Source organism: Heterodontus francisci, chromosome 17, assembly GCF_036365525.1.
Source record: "Heterodontus francisci isolate sHetFra1 chromosome 17, sHetFra1.hap1, whole genome shotgun sequence".
NCBI classification, from domain to species: Eukaryota; Metazoa; Chordata; class Chondrichthyes; order Heterodontiformes; family Heterodontidae; genus Heterodontus; species Heterodontus francisci.
The window spans coordinates 2,108,002-2,121,522 of record NC_090387.1 but is presented as its reverse complement, the minus strand read 5'-3'; the positions used below and the strand labels follow the sequence as shown (position 1 = coordinate 2,121,522).

Here is a 13,521-nt window from a genome sequence, read left to right as displayed (position 1 = left end):
TGACGAAGGGAGAACAGCATGTCAAGGGTCTATCTCTCTGCACGAAAGCCACACTGTGCCTCAGGGTAGACACGCTCGGCCAGCTTCTGGAGCCTGTTTAGAGTGACTAACACTCTGATATATCCCATACACCTCACTGTATCCCTCTGGTATATCCCACAGCCCTCACTGTAACACTGATATATCCCACACCCCTCACAATAACACTCTGGTATATCCCGCAACCCTCACAGTAACACTCTGATATACGCTACACCCCTCACTGTAACACTATGATGTACCCCACACACCTCACTGTAACATTCTGATATATCCCACACCCATCACTGTAACAGCCTGATGTACCCAAACCCCACAATGCATTACTCTGATATACCAGATATCCCTCATTGTAACATTGATATATCTCACACATCTCACTGTTACACTCTGATATACCCCACACTCCTCAATGTAACACTGATATATCCCAAACCCCTCACAATAACACTCTGATATATCCCACACCCCTCACTGTAACACTCTGGTATATCCCACAGCCCTCACTGTAACACTGATATATCCCACACCCCTCACAATAACACTCTGATATATCCCACACCCCTCACTTTAACACTCTGATATATCCCACACCCCTCACTGTAACACTCTGGTATATCCCACAGCCCTCACTGTAACACTGATATATCCCACACCCCTCACAATAACACTCTGATATATCCCACACCCCTCACTTTAACACTCTGATATATCCCACACCCCTCACTGTAACACTCTGGTATATCCCACAGCCCTCACTGTAACACTGATATATCCCACACCCCTCACAATAACACTCTGATATACCCCACACAACTCACTGTAACACTATGATATACCCCACACCCCTCACTGTAACACTCTGACATACCTCACACCTCTCACTGTAACACTCTGATATACCTCACACCCCTCACTGTAATACTCTGATATACCTCACACCACTCACTGCAACACTCTGATATACCTCACACCCCTCACTGTAACACTCTGATATACCTCACACCACTCACTGTAATACTCTGATATACCTCACACCCCTCACTGTAATACTCTGATATACCTCACACCCCTCACTGTAACACTCTGATATATCCCACACCACTCACTGTAATACTCTGATATACCTCACACCCCTCACTGTAATACTCTGATATATCCCACACCCCTCACTGTAACACTCTGATATATCCCACATCCCTCACTGTCATACTCTGATATACCTCACACCCCTCACTGGAACACTCTGATATACCCCACACCCCTCACTGTAACACTATGATATACTCCAAACCCCTCACTGTAACACTCTGATATATCCCACACCCCTCACTGTAACACTATGATATACCCCACACCCCTCACTGTAACACTCTGATATATCCCACACCCCTCACTGTAACATTATGATATACCCCACACCCCTCAATGTAACAGTCTGATATATCCCACACCCCTCACTGTAACACTCTGATATACCCCACACCCCTCAGAGTAACACTCTGATATACCCCACCCCTCACTGTAACACTCTGATATACCCCACACCCCTCACTGTAACACTCTGATATACCCTACACCCCTCACAGTAAACCTCTGATATACCCCACACCCGTCACAATAACATTCTGATATACCCCACACCCCTCACTGTAACACTGTGATATACCCCACACCCCTCACTGTAACACTCTGATATACCCCACACCCCTCAGAGTAACACTCTGATATACCCCACACCCCTCACTGTAACACTCTGATATACCCCACACCCCTCACTGTAACACTCTGATATACCCTACACCCCTCACAGTAAACCTCTGATATACCCCACACCCGTCACAATAACATTCTGATATACCCCGCACCCCTCACTGTAACACTCTGATATATCCCGCACCCCTCACAGTAACACTCTGATCTACCCAGCACCCCTCACTGTAACACTCCGATATATCCCACACCCCTCACTGGAACACTCTGATATCCCCCGCAGTCAGTATTACAAAGCTGTGTCTTGATTCAGGAAATGTCCCTCTAGGATGTAAAATTGCAAATGTTACTCCATTATTTAAGAAAAGTGAGAGACCTGTTCGTCTATGATCTGTTGTGGAGAAGTTATTGAAATCTATGATCAAGGACAGAGTGACTGAGCAGTTAGAGAAATTCAGGCTGATTATCGAGAGCCAACATGGATTTTCAAAGGTAGGACATGTCTAATTAACTTTTTTGAGGAAATACTGAAGTTGTAGACTAATTTGTCTCACTAATTTGATAGAGTTTTTTGAGGAAGTGACAAAGACGATTGATGAAGGAAGGGCAGTGGATGTTATCTATATGGACTTCAGTAAAGCCTTTGACAAGGTCCCTCATGGCAGACTGGTACAAAAGATGAAGTCACACGGGATCAGAGGTGAGCTTGCAAGATGGATACAGAACTGGCTTGGTCATAGAAGACAGAGGGTCGCAGTGGAAGGGTGCTTTTCTGAATGGAGGGCTGTGACTAGTGGTGTTCCGCAGGGATCAGTGCTGAGACCTTTGCTGTTTGTAGTACATATAAATGATTTGGAGGAAAATGTAGCTGGTCTGATTAGTAAGTTTGCGGACGACACAAAGGTTGGTGGAGTTGCGGACAGTGATGAGGATTGTCAGAGGATACAGCAGGATATAGATCAGTTGGAGACTTGGACGGAGAAATGGCAGATGGAGTTTAATCCGGACAAATGTGAGGTAATGCATTTTGGAAGGTCTAATACAGGTGGGAAGTATACAGTAAATGACAGAACCCTTAGGAGTATTGACAGGCAGAGAGATCTGGGCGGACAGGTCCACAGATCACTGAAAGTGGCAACGCAGGTGGATAAGGTAGTCAAGAAGGCATACGGCATGCTTGCCTTCATCGGTCGGGGCATAGAGTATAAAAATTGGCAAGTCATGCTGCAGCTGTACAGAACTTTAGTTCGGCCACACTTAGAATATTGCGTGCAATTCTGGTCGACACACTACCAGTAGGACATGGAGACTTTGGAGAGGGTTCTGAAGAGGTTTACCAGGATGTTGCCTGGTCTGGAGGGCATTAGCTATGAGAAGAGGTTGGACAAACTCGGATTGTTTTCACTGGAACGACGGAGGTGGAGGGGCGACATGATAGAGGTTTACAAAGTTATGAGCGGCATGGACAGAGTGGATAGTCAGAAGCTTTTTCCCAGGGTGGAAAAGTCAGTTACTAGGGGACATAGGTTTAAGGTGAGAGGGGCAAAGTATAGAGGGGATGTGCGAGGCAAGTTCTTTACACAGAGGGTGGTGAGTGCCTGGAACTTGCTGCCGGGGGAGGTGGTGGAAGCAGGTACGATAGCGACGTTTAAGAGGCATCTTGACAAATACATGAATAGGATGGGAATAGAGGGATACGGTCCCCGGAAGTGCAGAAGGTTTTAGTTTAGGCAGGCATCAAGATCGGCGCAGGCTTGGAGGGCCGAATGGCCTGTTCCTGTGCTGTATTGTTCATTGTAGACAGGGGAATGTCTTTGGACGTAGTTTATATAGACTTTCAGAATTCAAGAAGGTTCCACATAAAAGGCTGATAACTAAAAATAAAGCTCATGTAATTGAAGGAAAATTATTAACCTGGTGAAGAGTTTGGTTCGGTAGTATAAGATCAAGAACAGGGATAATTGGTATATAGTTTAGTTTAGAGATACAGCACTGAAACAGGCCCTTCGGCCCACCGAGTCTGTGCCGACCATCAACCACCCATTTATACTAATCCTACACTAATCCCATATTCCTACCACATCCCCATCTGTCCCTATATTTCCCTACCACCTCCCTATACTAGGGGCAATTTATAATGGCCAATTTACCTACCAACCTACAAGTCTTTTGGCTTGTGGGAAGAAACCGGAGCATCCGGAGAAAACCCACGCAGAAACAGGGAGAACTTGCAAACTCCACACAGGCAGTACCCAGAATTGAACCTGGGTCGCTGGAGCTGTGAGGCTGCGGTGCTAACCACTGCGCCGCCCCGATGGTATGTATCCGAATTGGATGGAAGTGACTAGTGGTGTCCCACAAAGCTGTCTGCTCATGCCTCAACGATTTACTACATTTATTAATGACTTGAGGATGGAATAGAGAGCTATTTATCCAAAAGAAAAATACTGCTGATGCTGAAAAGCTGAAATAAGAACAGAAAGTGTTAATATTTCAGGTCAATGAACTTTCATCAGAACTTGAGAAAGTTAGAGATGTGAAGTACAGAGGCAGGAAAGGGAGGAAGGGAGGAAAGATCGAAAGGAAAGACAGCATGGATTTGTTCAGGGCAAATCATGTTTAACTAACTCGCTTGAGTTTTTGATAAGATAACAGAGCGGGTTGATGAGGGTAATGTGGCTGATGTGGTGACATTCCCTTCCAAAAGACATCTGATAAATTGCCACATAAAAAGTTTGTCAGCAGAGTTGGAGTGCATAGATAAAAGGGACAATAGCAAGATGGATACAAAATTGGCTGAGTGACAAGAAACAGAGAGTAGTTGTGAATGGTTGTTTTTTAGACTGGGGAACCCCAATGCATAGCTTCCTCCAGTCCGAAAAACAACTACTCTCTCTGACTTGGAACTATACCTCCGTTCCTTCACTGTCGCTGGGCCAGAATCCTGGAACTCCCTTGCTAACAGCACTGTGGGTATACCTATCCCACACGAACTGCAGCAGTTCAAGAAGGCAGCTCACCACCACCTTCTCAAGGGCAATTAGGGATGGGCAATAAATGCTGGCCTGGCCAGCGACGCCCACATCCCATGAACGAATAAAAACAAAAGGTGAGTCTTGTGGATAACATCAGCTTGGAGAGGGTCTGAGGAGAAATAGGAGAGAAACCAGAGAACATAATGAGTTCAGGGCTAGGATGGGGGGGAACACAAGCAAGTTTGGTCTGGTGGGCTAGCGGGCAGGAGGGAAGTGGCAGGAGCAGCTGATAAGATGATGTGAATCTTAGTGACAAAGAAGTACATGAGCTCCTCACACTTATTGTTGGAGGGGAGGATGGAGGACTCAGGGGAGAGGGGTTTAAGAAGACAATTTGCAGTAAAGAAAAGAAGCCGGGTTTTATCTTTGCATTTCAGAATGATCCTGGAACAGTGAGGAGTTTTAGCAGACGAATGCAGGACCTGACAGTATTTTATGTGGTCCAGCCAGATCGGGCGGTGGGTGGCTAAACCAGTTGTCCACCATAGTTAACGTTTCAGGTCAGTGACCCTTCATCAGAACAGTTCTGATGAAAGGTCACTGACCTGAAACGTTAACTCTGCCTCTCTCTCCACAGATGCTGCCAGACCTGCTGAGTATTTCCTGCATTTTTTGTTTTAATTTTAGATTTCTACCATAATCTACTCAAGTCTGCATCTTCTGGAATTAAGGGAGCGGAGATGAGGGCCATACAGGGGAACGGTCAGGATGGAGATGAGGGCCATACAGGGGAACGGTCAGGGTGGAGATGAGGGCCATACAGGGGAACGGTCAGGGTGGAGATGAGGGCCATACAGGGGAACGGTCAGGATGGAGATGAGGGTCAGACAGGGGAAGGTCAGGGTGGAGATGAGTGTCATACAGGGGAAGGTCAGGGTGGAGATAAGAGTCATACAGGGGAAGGTCAGGCTGGAGATGAGGGTCATACAGGGGAACGGTCAGGGTGGAGATGAGGGTCATACAGGGGAAGGTCAGGGTGGAGATGAGGGTCATACAGGGGAAGGTCAGGGTGGAGATGAGGGTCATACAGGGGAACGGTCAGGGTGGAGATAAGAGTCATACAGGGGAACGGTCAGGGTGGAGATGAGGGTCAGGCAGGGGAACGGTCAGGGTGGAGATGAGGGTCATACAGGGGAAGGTCAGGGTGGAGATGAGGGTCATACAGGGGAACGGTCAGGGTGGGGATGAGGGTAATACGGGGGAAGGTCAGGGTGGAGATGAGGGTCATACAGGGGAACGGTCAGGATGGAGATGAGGGTCATACAGGGGAAGGTCAGGGTGGGGATGAGGGTCATACAGGGGAACGGTCAGGGTGGGGATGAGGGTAATACGGGGGAAGGTCAGGGTGGAGATGAGGGTCATACAGGGGGAACGGTCAGGGTGGAGATGAGGGTCATACAGGGGAACGGTCAGGATGGAGATGAGGGTCATACAGGGGAAGGTCAGGGTGGGGATGAGGGTCATACAGGGGAACGGTCAGGGTGGAGATGAGGGTCATACAGGGGAACGGTCAGGATGGAGATGAGGGTCATACAGGGGAAGGTCAGGGTGGGGATGAGGGTCATACAGGAGAACGGTCAGGGTGGGGATGAGGGTCATACAGGAGGTCAGGGTGGAGATGAGGGTCATACAGGGTGAACGGTCAGGGTGGAGATGAGGGTCATACAGGAGAACGGTCAGGGTGGAGATGAGGGTCATACAGGGGAACGGTCAGGGTGGAGATGAGGGTCATACAGGAGAACGGTCAGGGTGGAGATGAGGGTCATACAGGAGAACGGTCAGGGTGGAGATGAGGGTCATACAGGAGAACGGTCAGGGTGGAGATGAGGGTCATACAGGGGAAGGTCAGGGTGGGGATGAGGGTAATACGGGGGAAGGTCAGGGTGGAGATGAGGGTCATACAGGGGGAACGGTCAGGGTGGAGATGAGGGTCATACAGGGGAACGGTCAGGATGGAGATGAGGGTCATACAGGGGGTCAGGGTGGGGATGAGGGTCATACAGGGGAACGGTCAGGGTGGGGATGAGGGTAATACGGGGGAAGGTCAGGGTGGAGATGAGGGTCATACAGGAGAACGGTCAGGGTGGGGATGAGGGTCATACAGGGGAACGGTCAGGATGGAGATGAGGGTCATACAGGGGAACGGTCAGGGTGGGGATGAGGGTCATACAGGAGAACGGTCAGGGTGGGGATGAGGGTCATACAGGAGGTCAGGGTGGAGATGAGGGTCATACAGGGTGAACGGTCAGGGTGGAGATGAGGGTCATACAGGGGAAGGTCAGGGTGGAGATGAGGGTCATACAGGGGAAGGTCAGGGTGGAGATGAGGGTCATACAGGGGAACGGTCAGGGTGGAGATGAGGGTCATACAGGGGAACGGTCAGGGTGGAGATGAGGGTCATACAGGGGAACGGTCAGGGTGGAGATGAGGGCCATACAGGGGAAGGTCAGGGTGGAGATGAGTGTCATACAGGGGAAGGTCAGGGTGGAGATGAGGGTCATACAGGGGGAACGGTCAGGGTGGAGATGAGGGTCATACAGGGGAAGGTCAGGGTGGAGATGAGGGTCATACAGGGGAACGGTCAGGGTGGAGATGAGGGTCATACAGGGGAAGGTCAGGGTGGAGATGAGTGTCATACAGGGGAAGGTCAAGAACAAAAAACAAAGAAAATTACAGCACAGGAACAGGCCCTTCGGCCCTCCAAGCCTGCGCCGATACAGATCCTCTATCTAAACATGTCGCCTATTTTCTAAGGGTCTGTATCTCTTTGCTTCCTGCCCATTCATGTATCTGTCTAGATACATCTTAAAAGACGCTATCGTGCCCGCGTCTACCACCTCCGCTGGCAACGCGTTCCAGGCACCCACCACCCTCTGCGTAAAGAACTTTCCACGCATATCCCCCCGAAACTTTTCCCCTCTCACTTTGAACTCGTGACCCCTAGTAATTGAATCCCCCACTCTGGGAAAAAGCTTCTTGCTATCCACCCTGTCTATACCTCTCATGATTTTATACACCTCAATCAGGTCCCCCCTCAACCTCCGTCTTTCTAATGAAAATAATCCTAATCTACTCAACCTCTCTTCATAGCTAGCGCCCTCCATACCAGGCAACATCCTGGTGAACCTCCTCTGCACCCTCTCCAAAGCATCTACATCCTTTTGGTAATGTGGTGACCAGAACTGCACGCAGTATTCCAAATGTGGCCGAACCAAAGTCTTATACAACTGTAACATGACCTGCCAACCCTTGTACTCAATACCCCGTCCGATGAAGGAAAGCATGCCGTATGCCTTCTTGACCACTCTATTGACCTGCGTTGCCACCTTCAGGGAACAATGGACCTGAACACCCAAATCTCTCTGTACATCAATTTTTCCCAGGACTTTTCCATTTACTGTATAGTTCACTCTTGAATTGGATCTTCCAAAATGCATCACCTCGCATTTACCCTGATTGAACTCCATCTGCCATTTCTCTGCCCAACTCTCCAATCTATCTATATTCTGCTGTATTCTCTGACAGTCCCCTTCACTATCTGCTACTCCACCAATCTTAGTGTCGTCTGCAAACTTGCTAATCAGACCACCTATACTTTCCTCCAAATCATTTATGTATATCACAAACAACAGTGGTCCCAGCACGGATCCCTGTGGAACACCACTGGTCACACGTCTCCATTTTGAGAAACTCCCTTCTACTGCTACTCTCTGTCTCCTGTCGTACAGGGGGAACGGGCAGGGAGTGAGAAGCGCATTTTCATTGGCAGGCAATAAATAGTGGAGTGCCGCAAGGATCGGTACTGTGGCCTCAGCTATTTTCAATCTGTATTAATGACTGAGTTAAGAGACAGAGAGGAATATATCTTAGATAATATAACTTAATATATAATAGTTCTGATAAAAGGTCACTAACCTCAAACGATAACTCTGCTTCTCTCTCCACAGATGCTGCCAGACCTGCTGAGTATTTCCAGCATTTCTTTGTTTTTATTTCAGATTTCCAGCATCTGCAGTATTTTGCTTTTATTATAATAATAGATCTAAGTTTGCTGATGATACAAACCTCGGTGGAAAGGTAAGCTGTGAGGAGGACACAGAGAGGCTGCAAAGAGATATAGACAGGTTAAGTGAGTGGGCAACAAGATGGCAGTGGAATATAATGTAGAGAGGTGTGAAGTTATGTATTTTCATCGTAAGAATAGAAAAGCAGAATATTTTTTCAAAAGGTGTGCAACTTGTAAGTGTCGATGTTCAAAGAGACTTGGGTGTGCTTGTACAAGGAACGCTGAAAGTTAACATGCAGGTACAGCAAGCAACTGGGAAGGCAAATGGCACACTGGCCTTTAATGCAAGCAGATTGGAGTACAGGAATAAGGAAGTATTGCTACAATTGTACAGGGTTTTGGTGAGACCACACCCAGAATACTGTGTGCAGTTTTGGTCTCCACATTTAAGAAAGGATATACTTGCACTGGAGGCAGTGCAGTGAAGATTTACTAAATTGGTCCCTGGGATGAGGGGGTTGTCCTTTAATGAGAGGCTGAGTAAACTGGGCCTATATTCTCTGGAGTTCAGAAGAATGAAGGGTGATCTCATTTAAACATATAAGAGTCTGAAGTGGGTGGACAGGGTAGACGCTGAGAGATTGTTTCTGCTGGTTGGGGAATCTAAAACACGGGGACAGCCTCAGGATAGGGGGCCAATCATTCAGGACTGAGATGAGGAGAAATTACTACACTCAAAGGGTTGTGAATCTTTGGAATTCTCTACCCCAGAGGGTTGTGGATTCTCCATCATTGAACAGATTTAAGGCTGGGGTAGACATATTTTTGGTCTCTCAGGGAATGAAGGGATATGGGGAGCGGGTGCGACATGGAGTTGAATCCTGAGATCAGCCATGATTGTTGTGAATAGCAGAGCAGGCTCGATGGGCCATCTGGTCTACTCCTGCTCCTGTTTCTCGTGCTCGAGAGGAATGGTTTTAGTGGGGGATGGTGGTAGTGAGGGTGCAGTTGAGGAAATCAGTAGGTGCAGAAAAGTTGTGGCAAGGCGAGAGTCAAAGGTTGGACAGTTGAGATTTTGAAAGTGCAGCTGTTAAGTGAATTAGGGATAGTTTTTTCCAGGGAGGGACACAGAAGGAAGTAGGGTTGGGACTTGGAAGATGGACATAGGCGGAGAGTGAAACAAGGAAGTTATCAAAGATGGCTGTATCTGTGAATGATACAATGGCAGTAGCGATGCCGTGTGCGATGGAAATGCCCAGGGTGTGGCCGTGAATATGAATTGGGGAGTTTACATGGAGGGAGAGATTTAGGGAGAATAAGAGGCCAGTAAAGTCAAAGGAGAGAGAGTTTTTTTTTTATTTGCTCGTCAGATGTGGGCATTGCTGGCTAGGCCAGCATTTATTGCCCATCCCTAATTGCTCTTGAACTGATTGTCTTGCTCGGCCATTTCAGAGGGCATTTAAGAGTCAACCACATTGCTGTGGGTCTGGAGTCACATGTCGGCCAGACCAGGTAAGGACAGCAGATTTCCTTCCCTAAAGGACATAGTGGACCCGATGGATTTTTACAACAATCGACAATGGTTTCATGGTCACCATTAGACTAACTTTAAATTCCAGATTTTTTATTAATTGAATTCAAATTTCCGTGGTGGGATTCGAACCAATGTTCCCATGTTATGATGAGTTGAGATGGCAGTTGAAATCACCAAAGATTGGTGGAGGGAGGAAAGCAGTGATGATATCTTGGTGAGAACATTTTTATAGTATTTGGGCAAGCAGTAGAGACTGAGGATTTTAAATTAGAGGCGAGAAGGATAGTACAACGTGAGATGTTCAGTGGAAGGGAAGGGGTTAGTGGAAAGGGGATCGGGCCAAGGTGTGATCTGGTGATACGAGACACATTGACATCGCGACGGTCTTGCTGGACTTCGCTGTAAGTCAGGAAATGGAAGGGAAGGAGGAACTCAAGAAAATTACAATCACCAGGGAAGTGGTACTGAACAAATTGTTGGAGCTGCGGGCTGACTAGTCCCTGGGTCCTGATGGACTTCATCCTAGTGTGTTAAAAGAAGTGGCTAGTGAGATAGTTGATGCGTTAGTTTTAATGTTCCAAAATTCCCTTGATTCAGGGAAGGTTCTGCTAGATGGAAAATAGCAAATGTAACTCCTTTATACAAAAAGGGAGAGAGACAGAAAGCAGGAAATTACAGGACAGTTAGCTTAACATCTGTCTTAGAGAAAATGCTAGAAGCTATTATTAAAGATGTTATAGCAGGGCGCTTAGAAAAATTAAAGGTAATCAGGCAGTCAACATGGTTTTGTTCAAGGGAAATCATGTTTAACCAATTTACTGGAGTTCTTTGAGGGAGTTGCATGTGCTGTGGATAAAGGGGAACCAGTGGATGTATCCAACGCAGAAGTCCTCGAGGCGGCCAACATCCCCAGCATATACACCCTACTGAGCCAGCGGCGCTTGAGATGGCTTGGCCATGTGAGCCGCATGGAAGATGGCAGGATCCCCAAGCGAGCTCGACACTGGTATCAGACCCACTGGCCGTCCATGTCTCCGCTTTAAAGACATCGAAAAACACGACATGAAGTCCTGTGACATTGACCACAAGTCATGGGAGTCAGTTGCCAGTGATCGCCAGAGCTGGCGGACAGCCATAAAGGCGGGGCTAAAGTGTGGCGAGTCGAAGAGACTTAGCAGTTGGCAGGAAAAAAGACAGAAGTGCAAGGGGAGAGCCAACTATGTAACAGCCCCAACAACCAATTTTATCTGCAGCACCTGTGGAAGAGTCTGTTACTCTACAATTGGCCTTTATAACCACTCCAGGCGCTGCTCAACAAACCACTGACCACCTCTAGGCGCTTACCCATTGTCTCTCGAGACAAGGAGGCCAAAGAAGAAGAAGAAGTGGATGTATTGTGCTTAGATTTCCAGAAGGCATTTGATGAGGTGCCACATCAAAGGTTATTGCAGAAAATGAAAGTTCATGGTGTAGGGGGTAACATTATTGGCATGGATAGAAAATTGGCTAGCTAACAGGAAACAGAGAGTCGGTATAAATGGGTCATTTTGTGGTTGGCAAGATGTAGCAAGTGGTGTGCCACAGGGATCTGTGCTGGGGCCTCAAATTTTTACAATTTATATAAATGATTTAGATGAAGGGACCGAAGGTATGGTTGCTAAATTTGCTGATGACACAAAGATTGGTAGAAAAGTAGGTTGTGAAGAGGATATAAGGAGGCTACAAAGGGATATAGATAGGTTAAGTGAGTGGGCAAAGATCTGGCAAATGGAGTATAATGTGGGAAAATGTGAAGTTGTCCATTTGGAAGGAAGAATAACAAAGAAGCAAACAGTGAGAGATTGCGGAGCTCTGAGATGCAGAGAGATAGTACACGAATCGCAAAAGGTTAGTATGTGAGTACAGCACTTAATTAGGAAAGCTAATAGAATGTTATTGTTTATCGCGAGGGGAATTGAATACAAGAGGAGGGAGGTTATGCTTCAGCTATACAGGGCATTGGTGAGACCACATCTGGAGTACTGTATACTGTACTGTACTGGTCTCCTTATTTAAGGAAGGATGTAAATGCATTGGCGGCAGTACAGAGAAGGTTTACTAGACTAATACCTGGAATGGGCGAGCTGTCTTAGGAGGAAAGATTGGACAGGTTAGGCTTGTATCTACTGGAATTTAGAAGAGTAAGAGGCGACTTGATTGAAACATATAAGATCCTGAGGGGTCTTGATAGGATGGATGTGGAAAGGATGTTGCCCCTTGTGGGAGAATCTAAAACTAGGGGTCACTGTTTAAAAATAAGGGGTTGCCCACTTAAGACAGAGATGAGCAGAAGTTTTTTTTCTCAGAGGGTCGTGAGTCTTTGGAATTCTCTTCCTCAAAAGGCAGTGGAAGCAGAGTCTTTGAATATTTTTATGGAAGAGGTAGATAGATTCTTGATAAGCAAGGGGGTGAAAGGTTATTGGGGGTAGGCGGGAATGTGGAGAAATCAGTTCAGCCATGAATCAGTATTGAATGGCGGAGCAGGCTACTCCTGCTCCTAATTCGTACGTTCGTTTGTAGCCAAGCGGGGAGGCTTCATTCAGAGGAAGGTGACATTGCCCCTCATCCAGCTTTCCAACAAGGCCATGATGTCAATGCAATAATATTCTCTATTCCCTTAAATGCTTATCTCGTCTACCCTTAAAAGTATTTAAAGTATTCCAAACTAACAAGTCAGGAGTGTGATGGAATACTCTCCACTTGCCTGGATGGGTGCAGCTCCAACAACACTCAAGATACACTGCAGCAATGCACCAAGGCTCCTTAGACAGCACCTTCCAAACCCGCGACCTCTACCACCTAGAAGGACAAGGGCAGCAGATGCATGGAAACACCACCACCTGCAAGTTCCCGTCCAAGTCACACACCATCCTGACTTGGAACTATATCGCCGTTCCTTCACTGTTGCTGGGTCAAAATCCTGGAAATCCTTTCCGAACAGCACTGTGGGTGTACCGACACCACATGGACTGCAGCGGTTCAAGAAGGCAGCTCACCACCACCTTCTCAAGGGCAATTAGGGATGGGCAATAAATGCTGGCCAAACCAGTGACGCCCACACGCCCTGAATGAATAACAAATTGCCTCAACCACCCCCTGAGGTACTAAGTTCCACATTCGCACCACTCTCTGGGTAAAGAGGTTTGTCCTGAATT

At 47.3% G+C, this 13,521-nt stretch overlaps 1 protein-coding gene across 3 annotated transcripts in view; it reads right to left on the bottom strand.

The window, feature by feature from the left end:
- The window catches only part of galns (galactosamine (N-acetyl)-6-sulfatase), a 216,167-nt gene that overhangs the window by 185,491 nt on the left and 17,155 nt on the right, over positions 1-13,521 (bottom strand). For 2 of the 3 annotated variants that reach the window (XM_068048989.1, XM_068048991.1), the window contains exon 3: positions 8,853-8,891. The exons of the other annotated variant lie outside the window; for it this stretch is intronic. In XM_068048989.1, coding sequence (XP_067905090.1) covers positions 8,853-8,891 — 39 coding nt within the window. The remainder of the gene's footprint in view (positions 1-8,852; positions 8,892-13,521) is intronic. 3 annotated transcript variants of the gene reach the window in all.